Source organism: Anser brachyrhynchus (assembly GCF_964034855.1).
Source record: "Anser brachyrhynchus genome assembly, chromosome: 5".
NCBI classification, from domain to species: Eukaryota; Metazoa; Chordata; class Aves; order Anseriformes; family Anatidae; genus Anser; species Anser brachyrhynchus.
In genome coordinates this window covers 14,073,850-14,094,060 of record NC_137699.1, presented here as the reverse complement: position 1 = coordinate 14,094,060, position 20,211 = coordinate 14,073,850, and the positions used below count along the sequence as shown (strand labels likewise).

General features: G+C 36.7%; 1 protein-coding gene across 1 annotated transcript in view; it reads left to right on the top strand.

The window, feature by feature from the left end:
* Nucleotides 1–20,211, top strand: part of TTC17 (tetratricopeptide repeat domain 17) — a 58,954-nt gene that overhangs the window by 17,232 nt on the left and 21,511 nt on the right. The window contains exons 4-16 of the mRNA XM_080594565.1: nucleotides 757–868; nucleotides 1,989–2,120; nucleotides 2,791–2,900; nucleotides 3,219–3,363; nucleotides 3,692–3,831; nucleotides 4,078–4,238; nucleotides 4,582–4,694; nucleotides 6,211–6,351; nucleotides 6,740–6,855; nucleotides 7,960–8,134; nucleotides 8,690–8,767; nucleotides 10,937–11,161; nucleotides 13,293–13,479. Of these exons, the coding sequence (XP_080450691.1) occupies nucleotides 757–868; nucleotides 1,989–2,120; nucleotides 2,791–2,900; nucleotides 3,219–3,363; nucleotides 3,692–3,831; nucleotides 4,078–4,238; nucleotides 4,582–4,694; nucleotides 6,211–6,351; nucleotides 6,740–6,855; nucleotides 7,960–8,134; nucleotides 8,690–8,767; nucleotides 10,937–11,161; nucleotides 13,293–13,479 (1,835 nt within the window). The remainder of the gene's footprint in view (nucleotides 1–756; nucleotides 869–1,988; nucleotides 2,121–2,790; nucleotides 2,901–3,218; nucleotides 3,364–3,691; nucleotides 3,832–4,077; nucleotides 4,239–4,581; nucleotides 4,695–6,210; nucleotides 6,352–6,739; nucleotides 6,856–7,959; nucleotides 8,135–8,689; nucleotides 8,768–10,936; nucleotides 11,162–13,292; nucleotides 13,480–20,211) is intronic.

Here is a 20,211-nt window from a genome sequence, read left to right as displayed (position 1 = left end):
CAAGGTAATCCTAATGACAAGAGCACACATGAATTAAACTGAAGTGTTTCATGCAGAAGGGGGTCAAATTTGCTTGAGTGCTTTCGTTTTTTTTGAGCTAGATATACTTCTTGTAGTGGGAATTCTCTTGACTTAATTTTAAATGAAATTCTGTTTATGACCAAGATGTTATACTTCCTGGTGAAATTTTATCCCATGCATTTAGCAAATAAAGGATGTGTAGAAGTCTGACATTCAGCTTCATTGGTAATTCATCTTCAGGGAAGACTGTTTTGTTTTTGTGTTTTTATTTTTTGAACATAATCAGATGAGTATGGGAGGTGGAAAAAGGTTAATTTTATCCTGAGATACCTTCGTTTGGGCTTTTAACTACTTTGTTGTTGTGGGGTTGTGGGGATGTTTTGTTTTGTTTTGTTCTGGGGGTGTCCAGTTGAGCCTTCTAGTCTGCATGCGTTGTTATTTGATGAGCATATAAATCATTAATCATATTAGCGATACAGTAGGTTGATGGTGATGCATTTTGGAGGCTATCCAAATGTTGATATCTTTTTAAAAGCAGATAGTAATTTATTTACTTCATAGTGATGACATCTTTAGACAACTGAAATCAGGGGAGACATCAGAAATGGTGTTATGAACTCAAACACAGAGGCTTTGTAACAGTCAAATCAGAATATTATGTCTGTCAACTACAATATTGTATTTTATGGACTTTAACAGTATTTTAATCTGGAGTCCACTATGTTATGTCCTCAGCCCTGAAGACTATATAGACACAAAGTCACCAGTGCCTCCAGACCTGCAGCAGCCAGACTGTACAAAAGTTCTAGATCTTCCATACAGCATTCATGCTTTTCAGCACTTACGGGTAAGCGAGCAAATGGAAGTATGTTATTTTATTTTTGTCCCCATCAGGAAGAGGATCAGAAAACTCCTACTGGCAGTTCTCAGTCAAGGTTGAAAGGTAATATAATTTTTTGAGACTGTCTTAGACTTCTTTGAACCACAGTTTTACCCTGCTTGAAGGACCTGTTTGTAGGAGGATGCTTCTGTCAGATACAATTGTCTTTTGTTATTTCTTCTCTTATTTTAGAGAGCATTTTCAGGCTTTTGTTTTCATAACATGTTTCGTCAGTAAAATGACAGTTTTCATTGGAAATGCTTATATCTTGTAAATTGTTTCAGTTGAAAATTGGGGAGCGCTAAGCAGCCTCATTAAGATGTGCAAAGATTCATGGTCAGAAAATGGTTTGCATGTTTGTCAGTCGTTCATAACATACCTGCCCGTACCTTTGATATCTGAATGCCAAACTCTAACCCAGAGGATGAGATGATTGTTCTTTAGTAGTTCATCTCTTTAGAATGGTTACAGAAGTGTGGTGCAAAAATTGCTGTTGTTAACAATAATGTATGAACACATTTTCTAATGCAGACCCAGATTTCTTGATATTTCTTTTATTACAAGTCTTGAGAACAATTTTTCATCTACAAGTAAGGATTTTCTTATGAAGAAAACGGAAACACAAGTTTTCTAGTTCTATTCTGGGTTTGTGTGTAATTTGGAAACAAGTACCTTTTTTGTTCAGAAAAGAAGAAAGGAAAGAAAAGCAAGTAATTCCATAGCACGTAACATGACAAGTGTGAGTTAAGTGCCTCAGTGGTCATTAGTGAAATCAGTAGCTATCAAATGTGCAAAGCTACCAGGAGTTGGTACTTACCCTGTAGCGTTCCTCAAGCAGAGGGTGCTTTTAGAAGAAAAGATATTAATGACTGCTCAAGTGTTTGCCAATCCATAGTAATATATATTATTCATATGTCGAAGATGTAATATCCTGTCAAGTTTTGAAGATCTTGATACGAAAGTATGATAAGAATGCAAAATAAACTGTAAATTTTCCTGGAAGGAAAATATACACATGTTCTTGTGTATATTTCTCTAGTTTTTAGTTAAAGTGTCAGCAAACACCTATCTTCAATTTTTATTTTAGGGAGTCCAAGAACGAGTCAATCTTTCTGCGCCCTTGTTACCTAAAGAAGATCCAATCTTCACATACTTGTCGCGGAGGCTGGGAAGAAGTATAGAAGAAATAGGACATCGTATTTATGATGGACTAATGAAGGTATGAAACTGTAAACTTGTACACTCAAAAAGAGTGCTAAAAAGGTCTCAGAATATAAGATATGCCTACTACATGCAGTCAGATCCAGTACTAGTTTTGCACATATATTTTGGTTTTACATTTCAGTTACAAAAGGCAGAGCAAAAACATTTTCTGCTAGGTAAGCAGAGGCAGGTGAAAGCTTCAGCAAAGCCAGTAAGTACATACTTACTGTCATCTTTAATGACTCATCTATTTTTGTGGTCTATCAAGCCACGTACATTGCCCTGTCAAAGTAACGAGCTTTTAAACAAAAATGCGGGTACTTAGAGAACAAACGGTAGTACTGCAATGTCTTAAATGTAGTACCAAAATGTCTGAAATTTTTAAATGTCTTCCTGCAAAATACAGGAACTCTTTCAACTCAAGCTGTCTGTCCCTTCATATTTCATCTCACTTTGAATTTTTACCTGTATGAAAGGCAGAAGTTCTGTTTCTTTCATATACTTACATGCTGATTCATTCCTCCTGAAGATTCACAACTATGGCCAAATGACAGGTTTCCAGAGGAAAAGGATAACTTAGAGTTATCAGTGCTCAGTTTTCTATCCCATAGTAATTAAAGCCCTGAATGACCTTTTAGTTCATGTCTTAGTTGATTGTATAGTTCGTGCATTTCTCTTTACTGCAGAACTCTTCTTCCTGGGTACTTTATAATATGGCTTCTTTTTACTGGCGAATAAAAAACGAACCATACCAAGTAGTTGAATGTGCCATGCGTGCCCTTCATTTTTCTTCAAGGTGAGAATTGCTGACAAAGATTTTTTTCAGATTGTTTTTCTAGTCATCCTAATTACTAAACAAATTTTAATTTTTAAGACTGTATCCTAGGAAATAAACAAGTAACAAGAATTTAACTTGTTCTTAGTTTTTATGTGCTAAATGAGGCATATATGTAATTCAGACACTTGATTCTTCTTTCAAATTGCATATTTAATATGTGACTGAAGAATGAGTGTGTTCTTCTGCATGATTCTTATACAGCCTAACCTTCTTTTAATCTTTTTTTTTTCCTTTCCTTTTTTTGGTTTTGCTTTTTGTTTGTTTGTTTGTTTTTAGGCAAAATAAAGATATTGCATTGGTAAATTTGGCAAATATTCTGCACCGAGCTCACTTCTCTGCAGATGCAGCTATTGTGGTCCACGCAGCTCTGGATTACAGCGACTTCTTTACCAGCTACTACACTTTGGGAAATATATACGCAGTAAATATTATCTTTATTTTTCAAGACTCATAGGAAATCAAATATTTAATCTTTCTGGCTTGACCTGTAATGCTTTAGTCTTCTACAGTGTATCTTGTGTTCCTGTGTTCCACATGCATTACACACTTAATGTTTAAGTGTGTAGGATGAAAATATTTTCATCCTACAGCCTCCCTTTAACAAATATAGTGGCTTGAGTTTCTGAAAAGATAGGCTGCTTGTTACCACAGGTTAAAATCTGAGTTAATGATTTCTTTAAAAATAATTTTTAAAAAGATAAAATATTACAGAACAATGGCTAATTTGTTGTCTCTTCATCATTCTTTAGATGCTTGGGGAGTACAACCACTCAGTCCTGTGTTATGATCATGCTCTACAGGCCAAGCCAGGTTTTGAGCAAGCTGTGAAAAGGAAGCATGCTGTCCTATGTCAGCAGAAACTTGAGCAAAAACTGGAAGCTCAACATAGGTAACAGAAGAAGCACCCTAGTGGAAGTTCATGCAATCTCAATTTATTGTCCTGCTGCAGCATTTCTTTACATTTCAAATAGAATAAGTGTTTTTAATTTCTACATTTCTTTGTCTATTTGCTGAAGTTATTCATAAGAATACTTAAGGCAATCCAGAACAAAGCTGAAAATGTACAGTATTATAGGAAAAATTATATTTTAAAAAGCAATAAAAGTAATTTTTTTTCTACTGTTAAATTTTCAAGATCACTTCAGCGAACCTTGAATGAATTGAAGGAATATCAGAAGCAGCATGACCATTACCTTAGGCAACAAGATGTTTTAGACAAGTACAAGCTCATCCAGGAGGAACAGATCCTGAGGAACATCATTCATGAGACACAGATGGCTAAAGAAGCTCAATTAGGTACAATTTTTTAGAGTTAATCTTGATTATAGCAATGAAGAATTGCATGCATTCAGACTAATGTCAGGGCATAACTTATTTGTATATTTTGATGGCCTTTAGTGGCTGTTCTGTTTCACCTGTTAAACCAGTGATTATGACCTGTTCTTGAGTAGGTGTTTTTTGAGTCTTTTAAAAGATGAAATTTTTGAGCTGGTTTAAAAAAAGTGGTAGAGGTTGAAGGTGGGTTTTTCTGTGGTTTTTTTTGTTTGTTTCGGTTTGTTTTTTTTTTTGACTGTATACTCTTCTCCTCTTCTTGAAAACCTCATTTACATTGTAGAGCAACATGTTTTGTGCTCTGCAGGGAACCATCAGATTTGTAGACTGGGCAACCAGCAGCATAGCTTGCACTGCCAGTGGGACCAGCCTGTTCGCTATCACCGTGGAGACATTTTTGAAAATGTGGAATATGTTCAGGTTTGTTTATGAATTGATACCACTGTTCTAACCTGCAGTTCTTTTGTTCTATTTTTTCTTCGAGAGGTTTAACAAAGGGAGGTATCTTTGGGGTGTCATAATTATAGTGAGGAATAGCTTAGTCCCCTTACGAGAGTTTAAAGTACTAAATGTTAGTTTCTTTTGCTAGTAATACAAGCTGAGATCAACAGTGGATTATAGAATTGTAGAGTTGTTATTAAATAAGGCTTTGTTTTACTTAGAAAAGAGAACTATTAGAGTTATTTAAATTTAAATGCATTATTTTTTTCCCAAGTCTTAGTTTTGTGTGAGGTACTAGCCACTTCTGTAGTCTCCTTCGCTTTTTCAGCCTGCATAGAACAGACAGCCATTTATTTCTAGGAAATACAGAAATTCCTAACTTGAGGAATTACAGCTTTCTGTCACTTAAATATACTACATTTCAGGAATGCTAGTAGGAGCGTAACAAGTTGAATTTTCCAATTCATTATCCATCAAAGAGGACAAGAAAAGTGTTAGTTAATGAAGAGGCAAAGATTTCCAAGTTTTCTTTTCAAGTGTACAAGTGGTATATGGAATGAGAATTACGCTATATAGGAATATACTTTCCATTAAAATAGTTCAAAAATATGTTTAATATTGTATTAATCATTTGTCTCTACAGCCTCCGTGAATTGAAATTTCTTTTGTTTATTGTGCTATCAATATGACTCAAACTATGTAACTTTTGCATGTTCCTTCAAATGTATTGTTTTGTTTTTTTCCTGCCAGAAGGAGCACAAAACTGCAATACCCAATTAACAGATAGAAGAGTAGAGCTCATTTGTGGTGAATCTAGTGTGTGCTTTTTGCACTAAAATAGTGTGTTAGCAGCCGTAAAATAATGTGTTAGCCTGGTTTCATGAGCATTTGCTAATTGTGTATCTTGAACTAGACAGTGCACTAAGGAAATTTGATACAGGAATAATGAGAAGTGCTGGAAGCAGAGCATATGCTAACACTGAAAACCCAAGCAGCCGTGCTGATGTGTTAGAACTACAGATAAAGATTATCCTTTAATGTATTTTGTAATGTGGAATGTGTTCTGGAGCTTCTTAACTAATTTAAGAAAACAGGAATAATAATTTTTAACTATGCAATGTTTTCTTCTTGGATGTTTTTCCTATTCAGGTTATTAAGGTTGTTTTGCAAGCCATGAATTCTGACCTGAACTAGAGATACGTGGTCTATATCTGTACATATAGCTTGTGGTCTATTAGAAATGTTGGCTTGATACCTTTTAGCATTATTTGGTGATTTGTAGTTGTATTTTCATTACTGACTTACACCATGGATATTGCTTTTTCCGTGGTGTGTGTGGATCAAGAAACTTGAATTTCCATTTTTTTCTGCTACTCAATTTCAGATCATCAGTAAGATTAATTACATAAAGTAGTGGGGAAAAAACGCATAGAAATTCAGCCAATAATATAACATCTCTTCTCCTTATGAAATACTGTTTTTTTTCTGTTTCTAGTTTGGTGAGGACTCTTCAACTTCTAGTATGACATCTCTGAATTTCGATCTTGATACAAACCAGACTGATCACAGCCAGTCCTTGCGGTCTTCCCCTGTTGCTCGTTCCATCGTTTCAGTGTGGAGTGTAGAATCCAATAGAGTAAGTGAACAGGATAAGTTTTGCTGCTTCAAAGAGGAGTTTTGAAAGTGTGCATCTCATCTTGTCCTTGTTTGTGTGAAAATTTGTAGCATTTCTTTATTATGCTATGCCTATATGGTTTCTGCATACCAGTTTCCAGTAATTTAAAACTCTACTACAGTGCAGAGGGGGGTGGTTGTTATTCACTACCTTTGCAAAAATCTAGTGCAAGTAAAGCAGTACAGCTGAGTAAAAATAGAAACTGAGATGCTGTTCCAGAAAAGATAAAAAATCATAGTTCTGAAGATCTCTACTCTTCCTCCAGATTATTCCTTATTTCTTATTAAATTGTTAATTGGAATGTTAAAAATGTTGATCAAATAATCAAAATAACGCCTTTTCCCCTTAGGACAAACAGCATATTCTTTGGCCTCAGCGATCAGAGTGCATGAAATCTTTCCCCAAAATTCCTGATCCAGAAGAGCTGCCATCTTATTTCCTGCCACCAGAAAACAGGGGATTCAGGCAAGTGTTGATTTTAAAAACTCACATTTATAAATTTTGACACAAAGTTTTAATGAATGGCCATTTTTTCTCTGGAGAGGACGGATACAATTAGTAATCAACGGTACAGATGTATTCAGATCTCTTCCTTTGGCTGTCCAAGTGAATGAGTGATTTTCCTTTACTGTTTTTTTGCTGTAACTGTAACAGACCAAATTCCATCCTTGATTTTTTTTAGTGCAAGGTGAATACATGAATTATCTACGGTGTTACTAAAAGAATGAAGGTTTAAGTGCAGGTATGAACATATTCTAGAGTATATTTTAAGAGAAAGAGAAAAAAGTCTGTTCCCTCTATCTAATAAGCATAATTAACTGTTGTAGGTTGCGGACATCCTCTTAGCTTTAGTTAATGGCAAGCTGTGTAGACCAGAAAATTAGGAGTGGAAAGCCTTGGATTATTCCTTTGGGACAGAGGTACAAAACCAGCTTAGTTATGGAATAGCCGACAGTATTTGTTATTAAATAGGGTAAAACAAGTGTGTCTACGCTGCTTATCTTATGTGGGTCAAGGTAATTTCATAATATTTTATTCACTTAACATTACAGTGTTGATACTTGGGATGCTTTTTTTCTTCTAGTCAGTATGATTCTAGTATTGAGCGTTTGTTAAAGCAGAGGTTCCCATCCACAAATGCCCTGAAGCTTCCTTTGGAAAAATGGTGTTACCTTAAATAGAATGTTCTTTTGAAATAATCTGGCTACTTCTTGATGATGTTTTCAAAATAAAACTTTAGTTATAAAATAATTTTGCATTTTCTTGTCACTTACCTATTTAATCCTAAACTTCATACAGCCCTTGTTAGCATAATATTAGGACCTTCTGTGTCTTAGACTCTACTGAATAGTTCATTGTTTACTGGTATTATGAGCTTAAAAGTTGGAAATAAAAACCTTATCCATTAATGCTTGTCAAGGGAGGATGGTGCTTGAACTCTTATCATTTCTAGCTCATTTCCAGTCCACAGAGAAGACTTGTCAGTTGATTCATAGCTGATTGTTACATTTATTTATCAGTGATATGCAGCATGTGCTATTGATTTGTCTTGGATCTCTTTATTCCTAGAGTCCAGTCAATCCTAAATACCGCAAGAGAATCTGTTGGGCATGGAGAAACCCAGGCACCAGACTGTTCTTCCATTACCAATGCTCGTAACAATGAATCTCTGTTCCTACTGGTCAAAGAACTAGACAGTAATCTAGATTTGAAATTTAAGATGCCAGATGATCAAGCAAGACAAGTAAGAGATGCGTTCTCATTGGTTCTCTTCTGTTTTAAATTTCATCTCTTTTTCGCCTTAAAATTCTTATTCAGGACATCAAAGGTTCTGATATTTAAAAGATGACTTGATACCACATGTCCAAAAAAGGAAAGCAAGTGCTTCCTAATACTGCTGGAGAAAGGGAGAGTTTGTCACTCAGCATAAGGCTATTGTCTGACCTCCCTTAAATGCTGCACATAGAATAAGAAAAATAATTTACTATTTTAAATCACTATTTTATTTTAAAACTTCTAAGTCACTTGAAATGATTCATCTTCTTGAGATTTCCAATAACTGCTGTATTCTACCAAGTTGGTAACTTTAGGCTGAGATTAGTCCATCGTATTGCTTTCTGTCGATTGGCTGCTTAAATTATGTAAATAATGTGAAAATGTAATGATTAATTTAGACATTTTGTCTTTTTTTAACTAAATTTTTAACTAAATTTCAAATCCTTTGAAATTTTACAATATATAGCTACATGGGTCATTGAAGTATTTTCTCTTTTAAAAATAAAAAATTCTCTTTGTCTAGATCTTGCATTCTCGTATCAACAATCAAACTATTACACAGGAAAATATGGGAGCATTTCTTGATCATGCCATGAAAAAGGTATGTCAAAAACTATAGCATGAGATAAATGAAGAATTCTTACTTGAGGCTTGTTTCTGTACTTTTAATGAAGTCAGTCAGAGATGTTCAAGAAGTAAGGTTATTTGCTGTGCCTGTGAGTGAGATGGAACTAACTTGAAAATCCAGGCTTGTAAGAGAAGCACAGACATAAAGAGAAAAGCCATTTCGTTTAGCTGGGTGTAGTTATTTGTTCTTGTTGTGACTGCAGGACACTGAGCAGCAACATATTAGCTAATCCTGGCAGACGTTAATTTAAATGAACAAAGTAACTTGGTAGTGTTTGATCTTTCACCCCTTCTTGCATGTCTGCCTCTTGCTCTTCCTTCTCCTCCCCACTAGCCTGCCCCCACCCGCCCCACCCCCAAAAAGACAACCAACCCACTGCCAGTCTTCTGTCAGGATAATTAGCACTCTGGGGCAAAGCGTGTACATCTGTATAACACCCTGTAGAATGCCACCTCCATCTTGCGTGGGGCCTTTGAGAGTCATCATAAGTCAAATGACAGGAAGCATTGAGATAGGGGTTGGCTCTTTTTGACATCTCAAGCTGATTATTTCTCAAATTAACTCTCTCGTATGAGTTGTGTTGAGGCAGTGTACGTATGTATTGGTTTTAGTCTAAAATCAGTACAATTTACTATGTGCATCTGTCTTACACAGAAGTAGAAAAATTAACAGTAGGAGTAGATTCCTGTTGTTATGCTGTTCGGAACAAACCTATATATGTCTAATATCTTACTGTTGCAGTGCATACCTATTTTGTTTTTTACTGTTGTATTCTGTTGCCTTCATGCTAAAAGTCTGAACTTCTTCATCAGTTATATGCTGATGCATGAGTAGTGTTATGTCACGCCTATTCTGCTAATGATCAGCTTTCTAGAGCACGAATGCCACAGCTGGTATCTTTGTATTGGGAAAGACAAAGTGTTAATAACTTGTTCAGGATTTAGTTAAAGGGCATTAAGACCTGTGTATGGAGAGTGGTTCAGTGAGGAGTTCAACACTAATAACATGCAAGCAATGTATGTGCATTGCAAAATAAGGGTGATAAATAATCTCAAAATTATAGGTTATTATGTTGATATATCCTGTTGATATCTTCCTGTACATCTTGAACCATAGGAAAAGCCCTTCTGTGTGAGGTTGTCTTTAAAATTTTGAAGAAAATCTTTGTATCAGTTAACTTTTTCAACACATTTCTGTAATGCCAGCTGTATTGTTAATACAACGCTACTGTAAACATCCCTATCTGTTTTGCTTCTTTAATCCTAGCTGCATGTTTCCTATTCACGTGTGGATTTGAGCTTCAGACATGTAGGTTGGAAAAACATTAATTTTAGTTGATGCTTTTATACTTTAAGCTCTTCATATAACTGGGTAGCACTGAAAATACTAAAAAACTAGAACATAGATGTTTCTAAAGCATTTCCATCTGCTCCATCTGAAAGAGGATGTTTTACTTAGGTCTGCCCACTTGACAGGATTTTAAAATGTTGCTATTTTTCCTCTAGGATGAGTGTTTGTTTTTTCTGTTCTAGGTGAAAGAGGAGGAAGGAATATTTAAGGTGTATTTGACACTTCCTCCGTTATTCCACATGCCCTCACTTGTTGCTTGCTGTTTTATAATCTTTAAACAGCATCTCATGCATCATCTTGTCACCTTGTCATCTATTCATAAAACATAAATAGATAACTAAGAAAAAGCAATTCTGAAACCTTAAATTGACAGTCTTGATGTTGGGTATAGGACGAGGAAGGACATCTAACTAGTGGTTGGAAACTGCCTGACCTTCAAATTGGTAACATTTTTACATAGAACTGTGTTGGTGTAATTTTAAGGCTCTGAAGTGAGCTAAGCATTATCAGTTGCATATTTTAAGGGATTTTGTTGCCATGTCATAAGGCAGACATATGAGTAAAGTGTGTGAGCAACAGCTCCTACTAAATTACAGTGCAGATCAGTTTGTTCAATCTGCTGTGCACTGATAAAACTCAATGTGTGAGCAGAGTGAAGTGTGATGTGTATCTATCTAGTAAGATAGTATGCAAGGGTGAGTTTTGTTTGTTTTTCACCAAACTGAGCCCTTCTGTCTCCCTGAGACACCTTTTTTGTGGATATTTTCAACCTATTCCCTGACTCTCCTATAGCCTGAAGATTCTCTATGGCTTGTGCTTAATGAAGCTGGATTGTACTGGCGTGCAGTTGGAAATAGCACCTTTGCTATCACCTGTTTGCAAAAAGCATTTAATTTGGCTCCACATGAATATCAGGATATCCCTCTGGTCAATCTTGCTAACCTCTTGATTCATTATGGTCTTCATTTGGATGCCAGCAGGCTCTTGCTGCAGGCTTTGGCCATCAATGCCTCTGAGGTAAGATTTTTTTTGTGTTGGTTCAGTAGTGGCTGTCCTTTTCTATACTCGATCAGGAATGTTAGGTATTTATGCTTACTTACCTGAAGCATGCAGCTCAGCTTCCAACCTGTGGTTTGGATTGGATGTTAGTTTTCATTTGCATTCTTGATCTAGCTTGGCGATGCTGGTTGCTAAGAATGTAGGCACCTGGAACAGAAATGCTTCTGGAATAGATGACAGACTTTTGCTTCCCAAAGCCTGTGTCGCCAGTTGCTTCAAGGAATCCAGTTCCTGATATTTTGGCAACATTGTCATCTAAAAGAGAGATTCGTAATGCTGTTGTCATTCTATCTTGATTTTTAAACCCTTTAAATAGCAGACATGTCAGTAAGGTCTTCAACTGTGTGAACATCTTCCTGTGCCACTTGTTTGTTTGTTTGTTTTTGCTTTTTCTATATACTGTTTTATTTGTCCCTAGATTTAATGTACATACCTGGATGTGAACCTGTGTTTTAGTTATTTTGACTTCACTTCCAACCATAGATTTAAAACAGTTTTTGCATTTCTGAATGGTAACATTATAAATGTTTTGTAGATTGTCACCTATCTAAGGGGAAAAGTCACTCTATAAGCTGTTTAAACTACTGAGCTAGCCAGAACAATTGTGAAAAGGAAAGGAGGGGGAAAAAGAGTTAAAATGAGATGGGACGTGAAGTTAGATTGTTAAATTTGCAATGCTTCAGTATTAGAAGTTAAATTTGCAATGCTTCAGTAAGAAGCTGAAATAACTTTTTCCTGTGCTTGCACCTCTGTAGTTAGATAAGACAGAGGGCTTACACCTGCCAGGCTACCAGTCACCTAGCACTTAAAGCAAGAAGCAGAATAAGCTTTTTTAATAGAACATTCAGCAACAATTTTGCACTTGTTGGAAAAGAATCTGGCCAATGTGGGTCACAGGTAAAAGTGCAAAAACAAATTATGCAAAGAACTACACGTAAGTGACATGCCTTAAGAAGAACAATTGAAAACACAGCCATGAAGGTTAACCTAAGACCACACTGCATGGATTAGGACTTTTCTTCAACAGTATTGGTGAGTCCTGCCTCAGTACAACAATGCCTGCTCCTATTTTTTCAGGCATTTACAGTCCTGTAGTGATTATTGTTTCAAAAAAAAAAAATTTGGCAGGAAAAATTGTGCTTACATGAAACTTTCTGGAGTACAATGGGAAGTAAATATAAATCAAAATGAATTACAGCTACAGGGAGTTAAGCATGTGCTATGAGAGCAAAAGCTTAAACTTTTGAATCCAGTTGCTCAACTTTTTCTGAATGATGCTTAATAATGCAAGGAGAGTTTGAAAAATCTGATGCTATTGGTCAATCTCCAAATTTTCAGATAATGTACGTAAAATTACCTCAAAAGGGGCGAAAATGACTGCCATGTCACAATATTATAGTAATTATTCTCGTATTATATTAATTGTAGCAAATTTCTTTGTGTAAGTACCAGGACTGTTTTCAGTCAAAGAAAAAGTAATGCTTTAGTATGTGCCTGTATTTGCTGATTCAGTTCTAACCAGTAATAAAGGTGTTCGATTTGTGCTTTAAAAATACATATTATATGGAGACTGGCCAAAAGCAATGGACAAAAACACTAGCTTTTAAAAAGAACTGAAAATAAATGTACATCCCTAAGCTAATATGAAATGGGTGTTTTCAGTAACCTCTGTCTGCTCGAGTAAATGCTGAACATTGTTGACAAATCAAATTTATCTGTACTACTGGAATGGTAGTAATATTTTTATGTTTGTGCTGACTTTTAATCATTCTAAAACATCCTCAGATGTTTCAGTTTAGTTCTTTATTACTCTGTGCAGTGAGCGTTGTTCATGATGGTTCATCTCAGTGTGTATTTAACAGCAGTTTTTGTGGAAAATTGGAATCCTGAATACAACCTTATGTCAGAACAGCTTTGTTTAGCACCAGTGCATCAAGCTGTTAGCTCTCCATTCGAGGAATAGGCAATCCCTATTGAGAAAGTGTACCAAGTTTGGGAGGGTGTGGATTGACAGGGGTTTTTCCTAGTCGGCTTCTATTTTAAATGGTGAACATACTTACGCTGAGGTATATTGCTTTTCTCTTTGTAGCCTCTGACGTTATTGAGCCTAGGAAATGCTTATCTGGCCCTGAACAACATCAGTGGAGCCCTGCAGGCCTTCAGACATGCACTGGATTTGACTACCAAGTGTCTGGAGTGTGAAAGCAGCCTGAAGATGATCCGTTGTTTGCAGTTTTATCCTTTTCTTTACAACATCACCTCTTCTGTATGCAGCGGTAAGCAACTGCTGAAAGATGGACCACAAATGAAATAGTGTCCTTTTGCCGTGAGTGTTGCACCTGAAATTCCTGATTACTGTGCTGTTTCTCCAAGGATCCTCCCTTTTGCTTTGTAGTGTATTTTCCCCATAAGGACTAGGGTTGAGGCACTACTTTTAATGGAAAAGTTATGGTCCATTAAGAAGTGCTTGAGGATGACTTCTTAAATATCTAGAGGGCTACCACTGAGTGCAAATTACTTCCTGGGTATGTCAGTAATACCTTAACAGCCTGATTGATATCTCTTACTGGTAAATGGGGAATGCTGGACTGAATATTTATGGAAGTGCACAGCTGCTACTGCTAGGCTACTCAAGGGCCCCTTTGTACATCCCTTCAAATTTTAAAGTTGGATGGATTTGTTTTCTTAAAGCTAAAGAAATTGGTAAAGAGCAGCTCTAGTTTTAATTCTTACCATTTCAGTGTGTTCAGTACTTTGTATGTCATTTTCTAGTATTCAGTCTTTATGGAATAGGCTGTATAATGTCAATATTGTTTTGTTTATATGGGGTCTGTGGTCACTGCTCTTCACCCCCCAAAAATCTGCCAAGAATGTTAACATAGAACCATAGAACCTAATCTCTCCCAGCTAAAATATTGGAAAATATTTGAGATGCAGTGCTTTGTTGTTAGTGGCTACTTGAATAAGCCCTTTACAAGCACTTACCATGTTTGGTATCCCAGATTTCTCCTAAATTGTCACTAAGGTATCTTTTCATCTAATCTTTCTTTTGTTTTTAAATGAAAACCTCACTTGACATTAATGCTTTTGATTTTTAGTATTGCAAGGACTTTCTCTGATTATTTTTTTTATGATTTTATTTTATTTATAATTCCACCTCTAGTGGAAAAACATGGAAAAAACTGCTCTGATTTAACATCTAGAATTACGCTGTCTAAGCATAGACCAGAGGCTATCCATACCTCTTGATATGATATGGATGATTCCAGTGTAGTTGACATTCCAGGACTATGTGGTCAGAATAATACTATCTTTTACGGTCTTCTGCATTTTTGCTGATTGACAGCACACCAGTTGTACAGATAAGTGAATGCTGTTTGGCTAAACGTAGTGTAGGAAGTGGTATTAAGGCCCATCTGGTGGGTCTCTTACTGACTTCCGTAACATCAGCTTGTACACTGCTACCTTTCATCCCTTAACACTGCACTGTCCTTCTCTTAAATATCCCAATACCACAGGAAGTAGTAGAACTTGAACTTCTCATCACAAGAGTCTCTTTTGCTATTGTGGAAGAAAAAATCAGTGTCTGTTTACTTTTTATTAAGATCTTTAAAAAAAAAAAAAAAAAAAGCCTGTAACTCACAAAGTTAAAATTGTTCTAGTCAAACCTCAATGAAAGCAACTCTATTTTGGAATTTAGCCAAAAGAGTAATTTAAAGATACGTTCACAGAACTGAGAAGCTAACAAACAATGGCTGGTTTTGAACCACAAAGTAATCTTTTACAGTCTTCTCTTCTTTTGTGTGCTTTTTTTCCTTAAATCTTATTGTAATACCTTAAAGTGTACTCCTGTAGTTTGGCAGATTTTTAGCTTCTGTTTGCGTTAATTCACGATCCAGGATCATTTTGAAGATGACTATCTTCAATGATAATGATGTTCATTTAGAAGATGAGTATCAGTGCATATGCAGTTTAAGAAGTTTGTGTTTCTCGAATGTGAGGAGGAACCCATATGAAAAGAAGCGTTACCCTTCTTTTTTTTGCTAGCATGGCCACAGATTAACAAAGTGACCGTGAATATATTTGTCTGGTAGGTTGTGGTTTTTTTATTGTTTATTAAGGAATCTGTAAAGCTGGTCATTCAAAAAAAAAAAAAAGCTGAATATGCCTTAGCATATTCATTTGATCATTATATGTCAGAATTTTAGTATTTAAGTATTTTACTCTGTATTTTTGCCTTTTCCTGGGACTCTTCCTGTCTTAATATTTCTCTCTCTTCCATTTCTGTCTGTAATACCCTTTAGGTCGTCTTCTATCTGAGTGCAAGAAACCTGAAAGCATGAACCTGACAGTGTAAAGGTTCTTTGTTCATTCTTCTGCAGAACATAAAATAAACATGCTGGTTAATTCAACTTTGATAAAGATTTGTGGTTTAAATCAAAAATCAGAGTTAGGCAAATCTACCTTTCCACTTTTTATCTTATTTCCATAAGGTTTGGGGAAATGTTTTTCTCCTGCTGTAAACTTCAACAGACTTGAGAGGAAACTTGACAGGCTGCATGAAAGTGAAGTTGTCTCCAAAACCAGAATTAATTCAAGAATGCATACACAGAACTCACACTTCAATCTTACAAGTATCCTGAAATTTTGGAGTTTTCAGTTCATCCTTCAGACCAAAGAAAACAACTGAAAAGAGATAACTTTGAATTTCTACCTTAAATACTTAATACAAACCTTTGCTAAGATTATTATTAGTGCATGCAATTATTCAACCACTTAGTATTCAAAAAAATGCAAACTATATTTAGATGCTAATATTAAATGTTCCCCGTTGCACTTAGAGCATTCCTTAGTATGTTCATATCATGTAGACTTGAAAGATTCATAGAGCAACTTGATCTGTTCTTGTTTGGTTCCGTGACAGACCGGAATTCACATTTTGACAACAAGATGCAATCCAAACAATACTTCCACACACCTTTCTGAATGGGACTTTAGATACAGAGCTAGTGCAGCTCATATGTCAATACTAGGTTCAAACGTGTGCTTGACAATCCGAGGATCACCAGTGTATTAATTTGGGAGATTTTCATGGCCCATAGATCGTGTGTTCCTGCTTGGGGGAACTTGGCACTTAGTCCTCTTGTTATGCACTTGATAGCACGTTGTTAACTATTTACATCCATCTTTTTTGAGAAGTGTCAGAGCTACAGAATAGCTATCCTGCGGTACCTGGTACGCTGAAAATTTCACCTAAAAATTGGATTGTCACATGTTGCCTCTTACTAAACTTACTTTGACAAGCGTTTCCTCAGTATTTCTGAAAGCAATGGCAGCAGGGCTGCCTGTGCCCTACTTTGGGACCGTAGGCCTCTGTGATAGGTGTGTCTGTTTGGCCTGTCAAAAGCCTCACGAGAACCCCACTAACTAGCAAGACACACAGTTCCTTGCCCTGCTGCCATGAGATGTCAGCAAAAGGCAGCAAATGGTCAGTGGCAGTTGTATGCATGGTACAGTGCATGGAATATAGGATCAGAATTTTGCATTTACAGCCTGGTATTAGATTACAGGGTGTCGTGTATTCCATATGGGTGAGATTGGAATTTTTTTGAGCATGTTGGGACACTTGCTATTAGTACAGGACTTTGGAAGTGCACTACACTAGTGCTGATTTTTTTGGATGCTTACTTTTATGTTCCTGTCTATACTGCTGCCTCATACTGTTTTTTCTAACTACCTGTTTTAGGTAGAATTTTTTTATTTCAAACCCAAGTCACTTCATGCATATAAGAAGAGCTCGTGCCCTTCGTGTTCTTCTAGACAGGATCTAAATTCAAAATCTTAAATTTATTAATAAATTGGTATTCAAAAGGTGAAGAATGACATGTTTTAAGCTTCAAGTATCTTGTCTTATTACTTGGCAGGGTAGTGCTTTTACAGAAAGCTTCCTGCTGCTCCTCTGGAGGTATAGGCAGTGTGAGTACATTATGAATATCTCTGTAGTATCAAGATCTCCAAATGCTTCTAAGTAGCAAGTATGTATGTATGTGAAAGCAGCGCAGACTTCCTCATATTCTGATTTGGTCCTGTGATGCATTCCACAGTAGCATAATGATCCATTTTAAGTATGGTTCCAGTGCCCTCTTGTGGTACAAATACCCTATACGACATGAAATCAAGAGTCTTGGTTTACTTCATTTGCTTCCTCTTAAAATAAAACATGGGGAAAAGGTATTTACACTCATAAGTGTATACATTTCCCTTTCTCCCCCAGCACATAAACTCTTACAAAGCTAATAAGCTTAGACCTTTAAGTAAGTTGACCTGAAAAAGAAAGGTTGACCTGAAAGGTGAATTTCTCTGCTTGAAATTCTGATAGTATTTTTACAGACAGATTAAATTACTTACTTAAATCAACATCACAATTGAAGCCTCTGACTTTTAACTTAATAGCTACAATCATTTCAAGTTCCCTATAGCAATTTCAGCTACTCAAACACTAAGCAAAAGCACTCCATACAACAAAACAAGCATACATTTCCTTTACAGTAGTGTGTGTTAAAACACAGAGATGTGAAATACTTGCTCTTTACATTCTTAAACATACCTTTCATTTACTCACTGATCCCCAGCCAGCAATGACTGGTCCCAGGTAAGGGGCTGCTAAATTTTGTTTCTGTTTGCTACAGCATGAGGTCCTTTTAGACATTTTTATCACAGGCATTTTAGCTTCCTTCTCAAACTGCCTTATCTTGCTGCCCCAAGGAATGCTCATCACTTACAGTGTTAGTCCAGAACCTACACTAATTGCATGGGATTCTGACCTGAACGCTACCTCGTGTTTAAACTTTTTCTTTCTTTGTCTTGTTTATCATGTAAAGGCAGAATTCTTGAGTGCTCCTGAAACAGACTACCATGAAATGTTAGTGCTCTTATTTATTTCAGTATATTAATGAAAAGGGTTGGGTCTGTGACGATTCATTTCCGTGTTGCTTTTACTGTCTCTCCACTACCTTACAGGAAAGTTCATTGGTGCAAAAGGAATAGTCCCCAAAGCGGGTCTTTTAAACAAGCAGAATTCCATCAAGCACACAAACTGGTTGTCAGAGCTCTTGGAAACACATCAGGGCAAATGTTTGTGTTATTTAATAAACAGGTAACACCACAGAGAAAGCGAGTTCTGTCTTAAACAGTAGCAATGTTAATATAACTGTTGTCATTTGAAGTGAAATGTTGAGTTGCTTATTCCCACACTCTATCTCTTCCACGTGAGCTCGTCCATCCTGCGAGTTTCACCAGGGAGCTGAAAGTTGATCTGGATTCTTTCCCGAATCCCTGGCAACGGAAATCATGCAGTGTTAGGTCATCTGAAAGATCTGTTGATGCTGCACAGGTGGAATCTAGGTCACCTTCCCTGGGCTCTGCAATGCTAAAGGAGTAAGAGGAGGTTAAATTGTACTTGCGTAGAATGAAAACATCTTGCCTAGTGCAGGCAGATGGGAGATACAGGGGAGGAGGGCTGCTTTTTGTCCTGTTGGAGGCAGACATTCCTAGGTGGTGGAGGTGTCTGAAACTGTCAGACACACCTTGGACTGGGAGATCTTCAGAAAATACTACAAGAGAATGTGCTCTACAGGAGTAATGGGACACAATTTTTCCTCGAATTTTGTGTGTGAGTTTCAGCTCTGCTAGCCCAGCCAGGGAAGAAGCAGTTCCTACCATCCACCTTTGCTGCAATAATCACAGCATTGGTACGGTTTCAGTGCTGGAAGATAGTTAACTAGAAATGTTGTTGTCAGAGGATGACACGCTTTTCTAACTTCATAAACTGTTGCATGAAGAAGCATGTTTTCTCTTTGTAGGCTTTTTGATACTTTTTACTATTTGATTTGGTGCCTGCTGTGTAAATCAGACCTTTCCCTGAAAAGTCTTTGTCTAGCTTCTCCAGTTACTGAAGAAAGTTGAAAGTGAATGATCTCGCCCTGACAAGAAAGTGAAAAGCCTTGCAAAGTTCACCTGGAAACACGTCTTTCTTTCCTTTCCACACTCCATGTATTTTTGTTTTCAAAACTGTGCAAAGATATTTAGAATCAAAGAATGTACTGCTACATTAAACATTGCATTTTTAGCTACAACGGTATTCCAAAGTCTGCATAGCCCACTGCTCATGCATGCTGTTTCCAAGCTACACTTGTTGGAAAGCCATGGTGCATCTTAAAAGTTTCTGAGCATGCTGTTTTAAGAATAACCGTGCTCCTTAAATGTCAGTCTCTTTTGCATTTGTCAAACATGCTAGTGGTGTGGGTGAATTTGGTCTGCAGCCTTCTTTTGTGCTAACATTAGATAGTTTCTGTACATCCTACAAGGTCTGTCTTGCTAGCTTATGTACTTACTCTGCTTATTTACAGCATGCCAGTGTACCTAAAACTGCTCCCAGAAGTCATCAGTCTCACTTTGTACCGTATTTGATTAAGAGCTGTGTACCCGCAATATTTAGCGGTCTGTATTCATTCTGTCTTTTCCCTGGATCAGAAGGCCACAGGCTGGCAGAGGGAGGAGAAGGAAGGCATTGCCTCAGCTGTGGGAGAGCTAAGGAGACAGAGATAGCATGATGGAGAGTTCAGCAAGAGTTTACTGATGCAAAACTATTAACGTATAAAGGAAAAGTAGTACAGTATTAGACTAAATATAGTGTGACAATTCCCATTTGTATCTGCCTGGATAGTGCAAATGATTCTTCATGATACATATCTGGATCTTTCAGTTACTTCAGCATACATATGTAATAGGAGGATCATCAGGGTTTAGAATGGAAGTGAGAAGGTTCTCTTTCTGTCTTAACGTTTCTCTGCAATGCTCCTGGTCCATTTTTGTGGTAGGAATGTAGAGAAAATGACACACTTGCTATTTTCTGTCTTCATCTTCTTTTAGGAGGCTGTTTTTGCAGGTGGTGATTTCTTGCATATAGCTGCTAAAATTTCGTACTAATCCTGCATGGTGTGCTCTCC